The sequence below is a fragment of the Parasteatoda tepidariorum genome, chromosome 10 (assembly GCF_043381705.1).
Source record: "Parasteatoda tepidariorum isolate YZ-2023 chromosome 10, CAS_Ptep_4.0, whole genome shotgun sequence".
NCBI classification, from domain to species: Eukaryota; Metazoa; Arthropoda; class Arachnida; order Araneae; family Theridiidae; genus Parasteatoda; species Parasteatoda tepidariorum.
The window spans coordinates 10,478,052-10,497,588 of NC_092213.1; the positions used below are offsets into that span (position 1 = coordinate 10,478,052).

A 19,537-nucleotide genomic window follows, 5' to 3' on the forward strand; every position below is an offset into this window, starting at 1 on the left:
TTTCTCATAACAAAAAGTCCTTCGCTCAACCCCCAATGTAGGGGAACGACACTTCCCGTGTCCCTTACCCTCTGACCCTTAGGTCAGGGGTCAATCAAATGCGTGAGAGAATCAGGGTCCTGACAGGTATTAAATGAGTTATAATCTAAAAATACACAACACATTTTTTTTTATCATATCATTAGTTAAATCATATTAATGTGCATCAAATCATGCCGGACTATTTTGAATTAAAGCTGATTTTTTTCCACTACGCGATAGATGAAATGTTATATTAACATTAGGAACAAATTCGACAGACATTTTTAAAAAAAAAACTAGTCTCTAAAACAAAATAGTGATAGATCGTATTACCGGTAGAAAGAAGTCCTTGTCAACTAGTGAGAAATGTGCTTTATTAACATTAAGAACAAGTTTTTTTAGTTCTAAGAACAAGTCGTTTTAACACCAGGAAAAAGTCCTTGTTACGAGTGAGAAACTGGCTATATTAACGTTAAAAACAAGTTCTATTAGTGCTAAGTACAAGGTGTATAAACACTAGAAACATTAACTCTAGAAACCAGCCCAATAACAAGAGGAATAAGTGCTATTACCAATAGGAACAAGTTATATTAACACTTAGAACAACTTCTATTAGTGCTAAGAACAAGTCATGTTAAAAGAACCTAGATCCAAACCTAACTCCAAATTCCAGATTAACTCAAAAATCCAAAGATTAAACTAAAAGTTATTTAGAACAATTTATTATGATAATTTTTCTGTTTCAGAGGAAACGTAGGGATATGGCATTTAACATAATTAAAGAAACAGAGAAATGGGCGTGGATGATGGGCTGTCATAAAATAACTGGATCCATGACGAAGGAAAATATTGGTAACTTTTTAATTTTTCATTTATTGGAATTATTTAAAACTAAAGGAAAAGCAGTTTCGTCTCGGCATAAATAGTATTGTTAGATTATCAATCAGAAAGATTGCATTTTAATGATGTTTTTACTGTTGTTGTTGTTGTTGTCGGCCATTAAGACAGAGGGGGTGCGATTGTTCTGGTTTTCCACTGGCGCCATCTATGGCCAAGAATTCAAATTCTACCACATTCGTAAGTTATACCCGTTCATAGGTCTAACCCATTAATATATTCATTCATTCATCCAGAGATCGTAATTTTGACCTGAAGAGAACGATTAAAACCCAATCCAGTACCCCCAGAGATTGTGATTTATTATGGGAACGTGGAGGACTTTGTGAGCCGACAAATTTAACGTGCGCCTGTCACCATTTACTACATAGTCTTCGTCCGGCTAGATGGTGTTTTTACTTAATGAACAATATGAATTTTAATGTTGTTCTTTAAAAATTGTCTTTCTTTGTTTATTACCTTTTTAAAATATTAAGATCTTAAAATTATAAAAAAATTCTCCCTTTTGCGTGACGTTTCTATCACCTTTTTATTTAGTCTTGTTTATTTCCTTATGTTACATAATAAATTCTTCAATAATCAAGGAAAATAACAAAAAAAACGTCTACATTAATAATGCTTTTTTGAATTAATTCTTTAGTTCAAAAAGACGAAACGTTTCTGTCACATTTTTATTTAGTCTTCTTTATTTCATTATGTTACATAATAAATTCTTCCATAATCAGGGAAAATAAAAATAAAAAACATTTACATTAATGCTTTTTTAGGAATTTATTCTCCAGTTCAAAAGGAGTAATGGCGCATATCATTCGTATAAATATGTGTCTTATTAAACATAGAAATAAAGATAAGTACAAGAAAAATAGTGAGAAATTAAATATATAAAATAAATGGTAATTTACTGTGCAAAGTGTACTTATGTCTTCAATAACACACGACATCCTTAAAGAGTGAAATTCTAAGGATTTAATGGAATTAAAAAAAAAAAACAAATAACCATGCAAAACTTCATGAATTCAATTAAAAATAATAAAATAAAACGATAATCTTATCAATCTAACTAGAAGTTAATCATTTTGCCGTTGTGAGGCGCTGAAAACGTTATGGCCAGAGTGTTGCCATTTTGGCGTGGATTGAAAAAAACACGTCTTCTTTTTATATGCTCCAGCATTAGAGCGGAAGCTCTTTCTGCATTTTTCTGTGCTTATTACTATTTAAAATCTTTAAGATGAGTATTTGAAACATCGAAAAGAACTACAATATCGAAAATAATTTTTTAAATCCGTATGCTTAAACCCGTATGCTGATATACGGAAACTGCTTACTTCCACATTTCATTGGACAATAGACTTCGTTGTTCAAAACCTATTAGGAACATTGCAATGAAATTTTCTGACAATTTATGAACTATATTTAGTGAATTGAAAATATATTCAGTTTTGACCTTTGGTCATTTTGCAGCTATGATAACATGAAAAAGCTTTAAAAAAATATCTTCAATTTGCAGTTTTTTTGAAGTGAAACTTCTAATGCGACTTCCAATAATGTTGCGTTAACGTTTAATGCTGAATGCGTGGCACTCGAACGCATGCGCGTAGTATACCTGTTTTACAGTCAGAGCTTGGTTGCCTAGCAACCTAGTAAAATCTTAAAATATCTTGAAATATTCATTTGCGCTGGCGACTTTTTTTGGCGGTGGTCTGTGATCCTTGCAGGAGATTTTAATGTGAATTTCTCGTTACCTGACGCTGAAACATTATTAACCTTCCTTAAAGACAAATTTGGATTGGAAATGATAAATGGTAGGAATGATCCAACAATCAAAGGGGGAACTACCATTGATGCAGTTTTTGCAAGAAATATTGAAAAAATAGAACTCAAGCATTTCGTATCTTACTTTAGTTATCATAATCCCATTGTAAATGTTATGGATTTGGATATTTCTCCACTCGAAAATGATAATTGAAAGATGCGATCAATTGTGAATTGTAAGCTATGTTAATAAAGTTTGTCTTAAAGAAACAATATGATTTCACTAAAAATCAATTTCTACCCCTTCCTATTTTCATTTCCATATTGCGAAGTTTCGCTTCTTCCGCGCGGAGGGACTCCACGCACTATTTTATTAGGTAGTATGTTTAAGCAACTTTTTAACCTTTTAACAAGCTCTTAATTCAGAACCCAGAAAAAGGTCGAAATGGTACATAGTGTGAAATTAGGTTTTGTAAATTAGAATTATGTAAGCTGTGTCCTGCGTAAGCCTGTAATTTTGCTAAACAATTGCCAATTTCTTTTACAATTTAATATGGTAATTTAAATTGGTAATTTAAATATAATTTTGATTGTTCACTTAGTATTTTGATTAAGTCAACTATACACACACTTTGCCAAAAAAAATAATTGTTTTAAAAAAACATATTTATTCACCGCAAAACATATGTATTCACCGTAAAACACTAATGTGAGCTTTAAGGGTGCTTTTCACCGAATAAACAATATGAATTTTAAAGCTGTTCTCATTTAAAGAACAATGCAAGCTCTAAGACTACTTTCACTTAATAAACAATGCGAATGTCAAAGCTGTTCCCTTTTAAAGAATAATGTGAGCTTGAGGACTGTTTTCACTAAATAAACAATGTGAATTTTAAGGCTGTTTTCATTTAATGAACAATGTAAGCTTTAAAGCTGCTTTTCACGAAATAAATAATCTGAATTTCTCTGAATAAACAATCTGATTCTCGTTTAAGGAAAACTATATAACTTAAGACAGTTAATAGATGGTAAGCAATAAATTATTTACTTATGATATACCATTTTAACACTCTCTTTGTATTTTTATTTTAAGCCCTAGAAGTGTTCAAATTGGAGAAGAAAAAGGATTTCAATATCAGTTTGGCGTCCAAAACTGTGGCTGAAATCCACTTGCCGGAAAATCTATCCCCCAGAACTCGTAACTCATGCGGAGGTGAAGAAGAAGTACAGAGAGGAATTCTCGCTGTTTTTAAGAACATGGAAGAACACATGACTCCAAACTGGTAATAAAACAAATTTCATCTTAAGGGATATCACTTAAGAAACTATAGCTTTTTAATAAAAATATAGCCTAATATTAAAAATAAAATACAATCTAGGAAAAAAATAACTGTTGTCGTCGTTGACGTATATATATTAATCGGCCATTATGGCAGAGGGGGTCCAATTGTTCTTCTTTTCCAGTGGCGCCATCTGTGGACAAGAATTCGACTTCTGCCGCACCCATACGTCACATCAGTTTATAGGGTGGACCCATTCATACATCCATTCATTCCTCCACAGATCGTAATTTTGATCTGAATCAGAGAGCGATCAATCTCCAATTCAGTACCCCCAGAGGTATTGATTTGTTATGGGAACATGGAGGACTTTGAGACTCGACAGATTTAGCGTGCATCAGTCACCATTCAGTCTTCGGCCGGCAGGGATCGAACCCACAACCACTTGGACATGGGCCCAGTGCCCTACCAACCAGGCTATCCCGGCCCCAAAAAAATAACTTTAATTCATTTATGTTATTCCTATTATGTAGCTCCTATATAATTCAAAAATAATTGGAAAAAAAACTCGAAATTGATTTAAAATTTTTGGTTCGGGACCTACATGAATCTTGTACCCTCCTCCGTGGTGAGCTTTAGCCACCATCTTGAATTTAATGAGAGGGTCAAAGGTAATAGATATAGGTTTCTGAGCTAGAGAGATATTGTCCCCATATACATATTTTTTTTACCCTAAATCAAATTAGACTAAAACTCAAGCCTAAAGGACTAATATTTAAATGGTAAGATATTGTTGTTGTTCTTCAATGTCCACCCGTATATTGACTATCGACATTCGGGTATCAGAAAGGTAAAAAATGTGTTGACCACTCTTTTAGAGCCACATTATTAAATGGATCATATGATCCGACAGTAAGAAGGACAGATAGTACAGAGAAGAGAAGGAAAGAAGAGCCTTATCCGGGATTCGAACCCGGAATCTTTTTGACTTGAGGTCAGCTCTCTGGCCACCCAACTACCGGTCGGAAGAGTAAGATATTGTTTCCTAAATACATTTTACAGATCGTTTTATGAATCTACCCACCAGCCGCTACTAACTGAAAATTTAAATTTTCAGGTCTTGTATATAGAGATTATTTTTGCATTTCCAACTCTCATGCGTCATTTTTTTTTCAGTACAGAGGATGTGAATGTAAGCTCAAGTATTGTAGGTGTAAGTGTAGGCGGGAATGGAAGTTACTTCTTCCCTGAAGGTCAAGTCATTAAAGTGAAAATTTATCACGACCCTCGACCAGAAAACGCTCGTCCTCTCTGTGTCTTTCTCAACTACACAAACAAAGACAGGTAATGTCTACATCAAAATCAGATTGGTTACTTTTGTATTTTATGTTTTTAAAGGTTATACTACTACCTAACTAAAGGTTATACATATCTAAACTAAAAATAAACCTAAACAACTACAAACTAAATAAATATAAATGCAACTTAATTTTTGACATACTTAAAAAATTACTAAATAAATTTTATTAAGAAAACTCGATTTTTTTTTTCGTTTTATACTCTATAATTTATACGTTTTTGTTTTCTTTTAATATTTTTCTTTGTCTTCTTAATTTCTTTTCTCTTCTTACTTTCTTTTCGCTTTTTCCTTTCTTATCTTGTAAGACTTAAAAATATTGACTTCGCATTTTCCTTTCTTTTGAAACAACTTTTTTCTAACCCAGTAGTATCAAAGTTTTTTTTTTCAGATCTAAGACTGACATAAATTATTTTTTAACATTCTCAAAGTTTAGTTTCAAAATGGTAGCACGCAAGAAATACTTCGTAGATAAAGTAACTTTTTTTGAAAGTCGCATTCAAACTTTTTTTTTAAAATTCCATAATAAACTAAAAAAAATTCTTTTATTAATGTTAACAAATTCGTTGTTATTAAGCAAATATTTCAGTATTCACTGTTATAAGAAGAGGACAATTATAAGCTGACTTCACCAACTTAAGATCCCATCACGAGTAGCGAGATCAAGTTTGACGTTTTAAGTTAATTTACCTCGCACTAGAGCTGCACAATGGGCAATTGGCTATGGTCTGGGAATCCCTGAGGATGATCCAAAAACATGTCATCACAATTTTGATCCTGTGCAGAGGGGGTGGCACCCTCGTAACGGTAGACCAACAATCTGAGCCTGAAGTTGCGCACTTTATGATGGAACAGTTTTGACGAGGACAAATACCTCATACCCTCGGTTCCTTCGCAGACTGATTCAAGTGGTCACCCGCCTGCACGCTGACAGCAGTCAGCGATGCTTGACTTCAGTGATCAGCTGGGAATCGTGTCTTAACGATCAGTTCACTTCAAGACGAATGAAACTTTGAATGAATATAGAAGAAGGTACGATTCCGCGAGTATGGTAAAAAAATGATTGTTCAGCTCTCGCGGTTACGGTTAATTTGATCATTTAAATTGAAACTTTCAAATGACATTTTTTACAACGAAACATGATCTTTAATTTGAAAAAGATACTTAAAATGGAGTTGGAACAATATTTTTAACAAGTTTTTTATAATCCTTATTTTTTATAGAGCTTATCCCAATGGGGTGGGGGAAAGTATGTCATAAATTTCCTAGGTGTTTACATTTCTTGTCTACTGATTTGTAAAAAAAAAATCCTACTGTCTTCATCTCTGATTAGAGTCGCCTCTATTCCTATTAAAATATAGTTCCAACTCAATATTTTAAAGATTTGTCAATTTAAAAGTCACATTTCGATAAAATTAAAAAAAAAAAGTCTTACCATTTAAAACTTTTTAACACTGTCACCTTAATCGTAACTGGGAGAGGTACTTTGAACACTATATACAGCTTTGGGATATACTTTGTTACACTTTCATTTAAAAAATGATTCTCTACCATCGAATGATATGCTCTTTCATATGTTGACAAAGTTATTATCCTATAAATTGGGTTAGTAACTAAGTTCTTGCCATTTTCGTTTTCAATTTTTTAAATGTTTAAAGCGTGATAGCATTCTATTTTCATTGCCAGTTCCTCTCTTATTTGGCCAAATTTTCGTGCAAAAATTTATTTAATCGCACTTCATCGGAGAATTCATGTGAACGGCTTAAGCATATCTTTAAGTAGTATGACGGAGTATTATCTTTAAGGTCAAAAATTCCCTTTTTAAATTAATTTGGCATACCAATCACAAGTAGTTCGTTTAGCTTATAGAACCCTCTTCATGCCTTTCACAAGTGTCACGAGCAGCTTTTGCGGCCTTAACCTATATTGAAAACCGAAAGAAGGAAGTGTCGAAAAGTGTTCATCTTTCTCAACCTAACGTATCCCGCAGCGGACTGATTGTTAGGACACGGTTTCCAGTAGATCACCGAAGTCAAGAAATCACTGGCTGCGGTCAGTGTGTGGGAGAGTGAACACTTCGATAAGCCTGCGATGAGACCGAGAGTGTGCGGTATCGGCCATCGTTAAACTGTTCTACCGTAATATGCTCGACTTTGAGAGAGGTCGTCAGGCTACCCATCCCCTTTGCGAAGGATCGAACTTGTAATGGCATGTCTTCGGATCAGCCGCAGAAATGATTGTCAAAACGACGCCAATAGCTCATTGTACAGCCTCAGTGCGACGTAAATAAACCACATCTACAAATGATATTACAAAACATTGACTACAAAAAACATTACTATATCGAATAAGAAATGAAAAGTAGATTTCGGTGGAACAAAACGTCTTCATTCGAAGGATCTAAATCATTTCAAAAACATTCGATGAGATATGGAGTGTCAAAATTGAATAAGAAAACGTCAAACGTTGCCAACCCATTTTTTTTTAACTTGCGGATACGTAAATTCTGAAAGCAAATTTTGAGACAGGATTTTTTTTTTTAAAGTATTTAAGGCTTTTTCATAAAATAATAATGATAAATGGAATTTGGACACAAATAACTAGCAATTTTCGTGAGTTTTAACTTTTTGCAAATTTCTGATGTATACTTATTCTTTGTTTCAGGAATAGTAGATACGGAATTTGGGATATCTCAGGCTGCGATGTCGATAATGGTACAAATGATCCTAATTTCACTATATGCGTCTGTAATCACATGACCAATTTCGCGGTTCTTATGGACTTCACAAACCATGAGGTAAATCACGTTTATCGAATTTCTTAAAACAAAACATTAAGAAAGACAATTAAAAATAACTTTTGATCTATTGTTCCGATTTCCATTCTCCCTCTCGATTTTTCATAGATATGTGTTTTTAGATATATAGGGTGTTCCGTGTGAATCACCCTTAATATAAATTTTTTAAATCCCTGTGGAAAAACTGTGCACAGTTTAGGAGCGCAAATTGATATTTAAATAAGAAAATATGAAAATCGAATGAATCACCATAGTTTGTTTGTAGATAGAACACCCCCTCGCCACAAAATCTAAGGCCGTCTGTTGCCTAATTCCCTTTCTCTCCCCGATCAGAGTCAAAACCTGTTCTAAACAATGAGCTCGCACACCTACTTGAAATAGTTATACCTCGTTACCATAGTCACCGCCACGGGGCCAGACGAATGGCTAAGGGAGTTCTTACTTTAGACAAACTATACACTAGAACTCTCTCTCTCTCTCCGCTTCCCCTCTCTTTCCCCGTCTCTCACGCACACTTAATATTGCAATAACTTTTGAACCAATTGCAATTTAAAAAAGAAGCTCAGAAAGAAATAGGGCCCTTTTAGCATATCAAGTTTTAACTCTGCAGTTACATTTCAGTGTCCTGTAGATCGACCCGCATTTTATTTTTACTACATGTTTAGCAGTTAATAATTCTCGAACTTATTATCGAATTTTTAATTTCTCATTCCATCTTACTACCTGTAAATATTTCTGCTCACCATCATACTTTTCAGTTTTTAAGTCTGCTAGTTTTTGCACAACAAAACAAAATGTAACATTAAGTTGAATACTCAAAACAGAGATGACGGCGTTCATAAATTTTTAATATAGAAAGATAAAGTTCAGATAAATAGGTTCGAGCATTCTGATTTTATAAATAAAATCACATGATGTGATCTAGTTTTCTCACATGAATATCCGTATTCCGCTGGTTGACATCAGTATAAAACTAATAAAAGTAATAATATATTTGTTAAAGAGTACATTTTTTTTATCTATGATTCAAAAGTACTAGGAGGCTTCGCCCCCTGCTCGCTGGCACTCGCCAACCCCCGGAACTGCTTTTGCAGTTCATTTCGGATTGCTTTGCTCGCTCATAGGATACGTTCTTAATGTATAGCTTTTGTATACTTTTTTGAACACTGAAGTTCCGAAAACTTGTCACTGTAGAAAATTCTAAGCCTGTGCATTTCAATATCAATTTGAAATTGCAAACAGTTCACATATTTTTCTTAATCACACTATTCTAAATTTCAGTTGTTGAGAAAAGTAACTGTTGTAAGTTTTGTTTTAAAGTCTTTCATACCAGAGGGCTAAAACCACGTGTTGTAAAACAATATGAAATAGTACTGAATGCCGGATGTAAAGCATCGGCTTCGATGAAGATAATTTTGTGAGAATTTTTTTGATCATTCGGTGAGAATTCACCCGATTAGCAATATGATGCTCACTACGTGCTCTTGCGCGCCGAAGCCTATCAATTGAAAATGAAAACTGTTGCCAACGCTAGAAAATAAATATCATCGGTTTTATTGATGCATACGTATTAGCGTTTTATATAATACTAGGAGGCTCCGCCCCCTGCTCGCTAACGCTCGCCAACCCCCGAGAATTGCTACGCAATCCTATGTGGTTCACGCCGTGAACCATGGCTCGCTGCGCTCGCTCGCCAATGAACACAATGTTCTAGCACAAAGACATAATATATTATCATCAAAGACATAGTATTTTATCATCAAAGACATAGTATTGTACTTATGTAGAAGAATTCTACCAATGTTCTTATTGGCTTTTAAAAAAGTATATTAGCTATTTAGATTGTACATGGTGAAAAAATCAAAACATTAGCTAAATAAGAAACATATTAGCAAAATAAATTATCAAATATTGCTTCACTAATATTCTGCATTTTAAAGCGTGAAAATTCAATGCATAAATAAACGCGAAATATAAAAAAATTCAATGCATTCAATACAAACACTTAAACGTTTTTTAGACGTTTAGGTAGCTCCCAGTAGAAAAATATCAATTCAACAGCGGCCTTTTAAAGCATTCTCACTTCAATTAATTAATTAATTCCTAATTGAGTTTAAATTAAATATTGTCATGTTTTTAGTGCATGAATCTGAATTGAACAACCTGATAATGCGCACTCTGGTTATTGTTATCTGGTTGCTCACTACGTGCTCTTGCGCGCCGAATCCAATCCATTAAAAATGAAAACTGTTGCCAGTGCTAGAAAAGAAATATCATCGGTTTTATTGATACATACATACATACGTACGTATTAGCGTTTTATATAATATAGAAGATAGATAGACACCTGAATTATTCATTCATCATACTTTCTAAATGTTCTTTACAATTATCAAACATTAGATTTTGATTAGTATTCCAAAGAAAGGCTTAAAACTGAAAGTGGTGTTCCTTTATTATTACGTAGCCCTATAATATTAACTTATAACGCAAAATTTAATAATAACATGTTTTACTTTGTGGTAAATTTATAAACTATTTTACAGTAAATTATGTTTACTTTTATTACTATAAGTTTCGCATGAATCTGTATCTAGTGAATGCATTTAAAATAATTAATACAAAAGTGCAAAACATTATTATAAAACGATATTTTTGGGCCATTACTATAAAATCATTTGGGCAAAAATTTTATAAAATCATTTCGGCATTAAATAGGTATTATTAAAAAAAATTGTGGATTGTGTTGCAATGGTAACCAAGCAGAAGCATTAAGTTTTATTTTTGTTTCTGAAAAATCGAGAACTAAATTTCTGTTCAAACATTTTTGGATATTTCTGTTGAATATTTTTTTTTTAATTTAGAAGCGACAATCTGTTGGTCACCGAAAACCAAAAACTGATTTAGATGTCAATGTTGGAATGGGTGTGCATATATAATAATAGTGCATATATAATAATGCGTATGCAATATACAACACCTATAGAAGTAGTTAGTATATTGTGAGAAAAGTAGTAACTAAGAAATTACCACATAAAATAATTAATTGATTTGATGATTTCAGTATTCCGAAGAAGAGGAAAGCGCATTAAAATGTCTCTCTCTGATATGCCTAGGATTGTCTACTGTGGCTCTTGTTCTGACAATTATTGTCTATGGGACGATTAAGTGAGTTTATTTTAGTTCTTTTGTTTCATTTAAAGAGCCACTTGAATTCTATAATATTGAGATATACGTTTTCGTAAAATCAGTGGAATCGAAAGTCCTATGGTCGGTTGCTGAGCAGTACCATATGTACAGGGATCAGGTGAAAATTTCCTTCCCCTTCAAACCTATGTCTAAATTAAGATAGTGCTCTCACAAATGAGTGGTGCTGGAATCTATCTGTGAGGTGTCTAAGCTAAGATGTACTTTCACCCTTGCGGTGCTCTCTAGTCAAACGAAAGGCGCACCTTCCCGACAAGCAAATTTCTGCTCGTCAGGAAAAGCAAATTTCTGACGAGTTTGGCATGTCCAAGTGTCATTAAAAACGACATTTTATTATGTCATTCTGCTATCTTTCTATATATATATACATATGAAACGCATATGATTTGAATCAAGCGCTCTTTGAAATCCGAACCAGGGTTGTGGTGGAGTCGAAGAAAATGTTGTTGGAGTCAGAAAAATTTGCATGACTTTGACTATGGTTAAAGTTAGGTGCTGTAGATAAAAAGCGGGAAAAAAAGTAAATTTTGATCCTATGAAAAAATTGTAGACAAATATTTGGAAATAAGTGAACAAAAACATTTCCCAAAAGAATAATATTTACAATTATTTAAATTATAACTTATCACAAACTTAACTTACTCCATTTAGAGGATCTTAGGCCTTTTTTTTTTCAATTATTAAAACGAAGAATTTTAAAACTTTAGGAAAATTTACATTAATCAAGAAATTATAAGTTATTTTTTTATTTCCCTCTAAGGAAAAATTAATTATAAGGAATAGCTGAATCTCGTAACCATAGTCACCGCCACTGCTCCAGACGAATGGCGAGTGGAGCTCTTTACATAGATATATCTGTACTTAGTGAAGCCTGTTATGAGACCAAAAAACATTCAAAACGAGAAAATTAAGAGGCTCCACCCCATTCGCGTTTTCAATTCCCAGCCACATCAATTCAAGTATTTATGATGGGATTTCTAATCAACCCCAAACCATAAATTAGGGATCAGGTAACGCTCCTCTTAAGAAACACTCCTGTTAGCAACGCTCATGTTAAGGAATGCTTCGATACAAGGAACGGCTTTATATATTTTTACTACATAATAAAATTCTATTTTGCTATATTTTTGGTTTGTTAGAATCAATTATTAACAGTTTTAGATATACTAAGAAATTAAAAGGGTAAAATTTAATCCTGAAAGGTTTTCTAACCCTAACCTAGAATTTTAACCCACTGTCTGCGCTCCTGATCTAGCCAAATTTCTGTTGCAGGTCTCTTCATAACAGGCGAAATACAATCACTCTAAACTTGGCCATATGTTTGTTAGCCATATGTATTCTGGTACAAACCGGTTTAAAGAGAACCAATAAACGACAGACTGTGGTAAGACTATTTTTAACTCTTATGAAATATCAATTATGTAAAAATTCTAATTACTCTCGATATTTTCTCCAGCTCACTATAATGTATAAAAATACTTCTTAAAAACTTATCATACCTAAAGCTATTTTATTTTATAACATAAATAAAGTGCAAAGATGTAAGGTGCAAAAAAAAAATCTCTCTGAATAACTTTTGATCTAATGATCGGATCTTTACGTTCCAGGATTCAATTTTAATGTTTCGACGGGGTGACCTCAAATATGCTAATTAATAAGTGCAGGCTATGAATTACGATTTCTGATCCCCAAGACATGGGGGTCATAAAGCTGCAATCTGGGAAATATGGTCCTAATAGTTTGATCAGGAGAGCGGTCCAAAGTTTTGAGCCCTTAATTAGAAAATCCCGAAAAGTTTTTAAGCGAATTGAAAAACTTTTGTACACTATTATGAAATTTGTTTGTCCAAAGATAATTCCACGCAAAAATAACTTTTATTAAATATTTATTATTTTGTATTATTTTATTTAATAATAGTCGAAATAATTTTGAATTATAATCTATACAATGTATACAATTTTCAGCATTTTAAAGAATATAATTTTAAATGGCAAAATCTGTTGAATAATTCCAGAGAAATCGAATTTCAAAAAAGTTAGATATTTGAAATTCAAATTCTCAGGGACTATTCGACCGATTTTGCTGAAATTTTCTATTGTCAAAATTTTTTAGACCATAATTAAATAAAATAATAAAAAACAATAAATGTCTAATTAAGGTTATTGTTGTGTGGAATTTTCTTTGGATAAACGAATTTTATAATTGTGTGCAAAATATTTTCAATTCGCTTGAAAAGCTTTTGAGGTATAGCGAAATACGCAAAAAGTAAAATTAACCTTAAGGGGTCAAATCTCTGGACCGCTCTAATGACCAAACTATTTCCAAATTGCGGCTACACCCAATATTTTGGGGGTCCGAAATCTGAATCAGTTGAAAAAAAGGTATGTTTATTCAGAGAAAGTACGTTTTTGGGTCTGATTTCGTAACTTAAAATACCGTTTGCACTTATTAATTAGAATATTTGAGGTCACCCCCTCGAGACATTAAGATTGAGTCCTAGAACGTGAAGATTCCATTATTAGATCAAAAGTTGTTGGGGGTTTTTTTTAACGCATTGCATTTTTTTAAATAATCAAACCAAAACACATTTTTTTTCTATTAAATATTAATAATTAGAAAATGAACTTCAAAATAAATTAATGATTTTTTAAAATCTAGAAAGCAAAGCATATTTTATTCTGTACCAAAAAGAATGAAAATGGAAAAAAATTAAGGACTTTAACTATTCAAACCTAAGCATATTTTATTTTGCACAAAAAATTTATTAGTTGAAAAATTAAATAACTATTTTTACGAAGCTAAGCATATTTTATTTTTCACCGAAAATTGGATTTAAAAAATAAAAGTTGAAAAATTAATTAACAACTATTTTAACTATACTAACTTAAACATATTTTAGAGAGAAACCAAAATTAATTGCGAAAAAGCTAGAGGTAGCGGTATAACTATTCTAACTATACATACCAAAGCATATTTTGTTTTGTTTAAAAAATTATTATTTATAAAAAATTAAATTTGAAAAATTAATTAATAACTGTTTTGAACTACTGTACTACTTTCGAACTATTAATAGCTAATAAAAAATATGAAATAGTTTTTTTTTATTAAGTCAAATTAAAATATTGCTCGAGGAATAATAGCTCGACTTGTTTAATAAATATTAACTAGAAAAAATTGCAACTGAATCTGTTGCTTGATAAATAATAACTGGAAAAAGTTATAACTGGAAATGTTGTTCAATAAAAAATAACTTTAAAAATTTTTAACCGAATCTATTGTTTGATAAATAATAACTGTAAAAAAATTTAATTGCATCTGTTATTTGATAAATAATAACTGCAATAAAATGTAACTGGATCTGTTGTTCGATAAATAATAACTGGAAAAAAATTTTTACTGGATTTGTTGTTTGAAAAGTAATAGCTAGAAAAAAAAATTGCTGGAATACAGTGGTTCCCAAATTTGCTCGACTATGGAACCCAGTTCCAGATTCTTATGGTGGAACCCCGATAATTGCGAAAAAGCTTATTAGCGGCTATGAATATACTAAAAGAAATCAATCAAAAGAAAAAGAAAAAGACTTCTAATAATTTTGAAAATATTTAATGTGAATAATTGAGGAATGAATTGCAATTTTGAATTGAAAGATTGATTAGAAACGTTTATGAATTTTTTATAAGTGCATATCCTTAATAGAACATTTTCCTTTTCATTATTTATTCAAAATATTGCTGTAAAAAAAAACCTTCTAAATAAATTTAGTGCTTTATTTATAGGCATTTCACATAAATAAATTCATATAAGCAACCGAAACATTAACGTCAGTGCGAACCCAAGGGTTCCGCTGAAAATTTGGAACCTTCAGATTAATAAATACACATAGTGGTGATTCTCCGTGCTATTGAAAACACAACATGCTTCACTTTCTTGAAAAACTTTTTTTTTATACATTGCTTTCCTTTTTCTCAGAGAGGCATGGCAGCTAATATAATAAATAAACAGAGATGTGACTTTCGATTTTCAGCATAAAAATTTTTACCGAAATCCTGCTTCGATAACTATTTTGCAAAAAGTTTTAAACAAAAAGAAACATCTGTCAGAAGTGGGATTCGAACCCACGCCCACAGAAGTGGACTGCGACCTGAACGCAGCGCCTTAGACCACTCGGCCATCCTGACATGCCTGAAGGGAACTACAAATAAAATATATTCAATGTATAATTTAAAATTATCAAAATTTGATTTCTTGCTTTGCAAAACAATTAAACTTTTCCTGATAATAATTTTTTCCATATTCTGCACTTGAAATTGAATCTTATATATTTAGCCATTGACTTTCAGTGCTTGTTCAAACCTCCTCTTCTATTTTATTTGCGAATATGAAAATTTGAAGTAAAAGAAGGAAACAATTTTCTTTTTAAGAAAAATATTTTTAGCAAAATCAAAATGCTTCAGGTTTTTAGTTCAATTGAATTCAGTTCAGTTGCTGAATGCTTTGAATTTAAACTTCTAATAAAATATTTAGTTTCATAATTTTTCTTTTTTCAAAAAAACAAATACACAAGAAAAAGCCATCGAATGAAAGTTTTCTTTGCAGTTGATAAAAAATTTCTGAACATTATTAATTACATTATTTCTTAGCATTATTAATTACATAGTTTCTAAGCATTACATAATTAATTTCATTATTAAATTTGCATATTATATTTACATTATTTATTACCCTATTTACATTATTTACTTCATTATTTACATTATTTATTACATTATTATTAAATAATTTACATTGTTATTACATTATTTACATTATTGTTACATTATTATAAATTTTATGCATTCAAAAAATTTTAAACATTATTAATTATAAATTTTTGTTTCGAAAAAAGTTATCTCTATTAAGTCTAGTATTCTAGTATTTCCATTACAGTTTAAATTAATAATTTTATAGTTTGTTCTCTTACATTTGCACCAGCACGTGACCCCGTGCAAAGATGCAAATGAGCATATTATATTGTTCACATTACTTAATACTTAACCTGTGCACTTTCTTGAATGGAATAAATTATCAATATCTAATAAATGTTACGAAAAAATGAGCATTTATTTATAATAAAATACTACTTATTCTAAAAAAATTTTAGAGTTAATAATTTTTTTTATTATTTAAAATATAATTTTATTGTAATATCTATTTATTTAAATCTATCCTTAGAAATGTAGTATGTATAATTATAATTTTTAGGTAATATAGTTAATTCAATTTATAATTTAATGCCAGCATTGTTAATAAAAAAATTTAAGTAATATATTATATATTTTATATAATCCTTTGCATAACATTTTCCTACCTCAGTTGCATTTTTAAACTACTATTTATGTCAGATATTTATGAGATTGCATTCATACTTAATAATATGTATGTATAATGTATGCATAATAATATGTGTGCATAGTAATATATATTTATTGCATGGATTCTGTACCAATTTTTTAATCATAATTATTCTTTAGTTATTTTTAATTTATTATTAGTACTATTATTATTAAATGTTAAATTAGTTATTATCAAATTAATTTCATTAACTTTTAAAAGAAAAATTATTTTGAATAAAAATTAATGTGACGAAAAAAAAACTAATTTTAGGTCAATAATAATGCAAAAAATCTATGAGAATTTCTCAACATTAAATCTTCTATGAGAATTTCTCAACATTAAATCTAAAGTTTTTTTTGAAAAAAATTAAGTTTTAAAATTGATTTACAAAATTTTTTCATAAAAATGTCAGTAGATGCCGCCACCTAGTTCTTTACTTTGCGAAGTGCTGGAAGAGGAAAGTGAAAGTGTTTTCAAATATTTTTAAAAATATCTGCCATCTATTAGTATCTTAGTGAAAAAATATATCAATTTATTATATAGAATAGTAGTTCAAAAAAAGAGTTTCTCCAAATCCTAAGGTTTCATAAAGGGGTAAAAATGATTCAAAGAGTGAGAACTTTTTTTTCCCCACTGTAATGATTTTTGATATCTTATTTATTTTTAGTTCTAATTAATAATCCATTAGTTAGTTATTATTTCGATTGTCTTTATGAATTTATTTATAGTAAAAGGCCAATATAAAAAAAACAGCAATTTTTATTTTGGTGAAAAAATATTATTTTCTAATAACAATATTTTTAACCTAAAAATTTTGATATGCTTATTTATCTGATATACTTATTTACTTACTTGAAGGATTCGAATTGATTCGAATAACAATCTTATAAAAAGAATCTGCATTTATGAAAAATTGAATTAATATTTCCGACTGCACTTTTCAAATCAAAATAAAATAACTAAATTCGTTAACAAAGAAATTTTGTTCCCTGGCTAATTTAAGAATAAATTAAAAAACAATGAAAAAATTTATTTCCTCTTTTTAAATATTTTCCAAATAAAGTAGTCTTTTACTGGTTAATGCGGGCACAATTGCTTTTGTGTACTTTATTACTTATAAAGTCAGGGTCCAGCCGAAAAAAGTAAAATTTTTAGAGTTCCATAGCTGAAAAAAACTGGATACGACGATATAAAAGACAAGTACTAATTTTAGTAAAACTTTAAATGATGCTGCACAAAATTAAGAATATTAAAGATAAAATTTTCAAATCTATTATTGCTTCTCCTTTATTCAAAAACAAATACACAGTTTTCAAAAATATTTATTGCGAATTTCTGCTCCACCAACAGATTGCGTTACGTTAACTCACAATAATTCTAATTACGAGGGTTGTAAATTAAATAGTGGCAACTTAACCTTGAAACTCACAGAAGGGCGGGCATGCGCAAATAGGATATGGGAACGGTGAGGTGGCGCTGTTGTCGATGTGTGTAGTGCAATAAACAGTCGTTCTGCTTAGAAGGGTAGTTGTTGTGTAGCGTTAAAGTGAGGAGTTTCGTTTCCATCGCTCTAAAGCATGTTTTCAAAAGGCTTAATGACGAAAAAGACGAGATGCTTGAACCCATCGTGCTACTGTCCAATACGGTAAAGCATTTGCCCCACAGGCTTCCACTAATCCTCGATAGCATTCTGTTGCATTTTTACCACGGGCAACCTCGATTTTAAGCGACAAAGCTGATCACCTTTTGAAAACATGCTTTAGAGCGATAGAAACGAAACTCTTCACTTTAACGCCACACAACAACTACCCTTCTAAGCAGATCGACTGTATTTTGCACTCTACACATCGACAACAGCACCACCTCAACTTTCCCATATCCTATTTGCGCATGCCCGCCCTTCTGTGAGTTTCAAGGTTAAGTTGCCACTATTTAATTTACAACCCTCGTATGTAATCACTTCACTTGTGTGGCGGGTAACGTACCAGTAGTAAAATACTTGTTAGAAAACCTAACACATATCGTACCATCATTTTTTTTGTTAGTGTTTTCAGTTGCTTTACATTTATTAAATTTGTTTATTATGAAATATGGCCATTTTATTCAATTTACTATTCACCACTGAACCATTCTGCAATACTGTTTTAATGCTTATGGATTTTTCCTTGTATGTATACAGGCGTGTATGGTAGTATCAGCTTTATTGCAATACTTTGTACTGTCATCTTTCTTCTGGATGTTACTTGAAGGAGTACTTCTGTACAAAATGGTTATACTTGTTTTCGAGACAAGAAGAACTCGTCCGATCATCTTGTACGCCATTGCATATGGTAAGTATAGATCTATCATCCTAACATTTTAAACTACAATAACGTAATTGATTTATTTGCGTGGGGAAAAAATCATTAACACCATTCGCCTTAACATTCCAGGTATTCCTTTTGTTATTGTTCCGCTGTCTTCTGTTACCCATCCTGATTTGCTAATTAGAGATGATAAGTAAGTAGTACAGTGCTGATAATCAGCCAATGTTTACGTACAAGAACGTTTTAGAGCAGGGGTTTCCAACTTACATGAGGCCGAGTGCCACAATTAAAAACACAAATCAAATGGCGGGCCGCAATTTTTTCAAAATTTTATGTAGGACTCTTTTATGTTTGAAGGAACATTAAATATTACAGTCAGATTTTTACCAACTAGTACAAAACAAAAGTATTGAAATACAAATTAAAATAAGAAGTAGATTTTTAAAAATATTTAATTGTTATTAATAATATTTTTAAAAATATTAAATAAATAATAAAAATTCGGGCTACAATAACTATAATGTGCACCCATGTATGAAACAATTAA

The 19,537-nt window shown here is 31.2% G+C and overlaps 1 protein-coding gene and 1 non-coding gene across 3 annotated transcripts in view; one reads left to right on the forward strand and one right to left on the reverse strand.

Annotated features, from left to right (window-relative positions):
* The window catches only part of LOC107454144 (adhesion G protein-coupled receptor L2), a 44,135-nt gene that overhangs the window by 9,279 nt on the left and 15,319 nt on the right, over positions 1-19,537 (forward strand). For both annotated transcript variants that reach the window (XM_071186669.1, XM_071186670.1), the window contains exons 7-14: positions 768-873; positions 3,764-3,953; positions 5,127-5,294; positions 7,972-8,104; positions 11,169-11,272; positions 12,584-12,695; positions 18,864-19,014; positions 19,117-19,183. In XM_071186669.1, the coding sequence (XP_071042770.1) occupies positions 768-873; positions 3,764-3,953; positions 5,127-5,294; positions 7,972-8,104; positions 11,169-11,272; positions 12,584-12,695; positions 18,864-19,014; positions 19,117-19,183 (1,031 nt within the window). The remainder of the gene's footprint in view (positions 1-767; positions 874-3,763; positions 3,954-5,126; positions 5,295-7,971; positions 8,105-11,168; positions 11,273-12,583; positions 12,696-18,863; positions 19,015-19,116; positions 19,184-19,537) is intronic.
* Positions 15,406-15,489, reverse strand: TRNAL-CAG (transfer RNA leucine (anticodon CAG)). The gene has a single exon. It is a non-coding gene; the product is annotated as a tRNA-Leu (tRNA).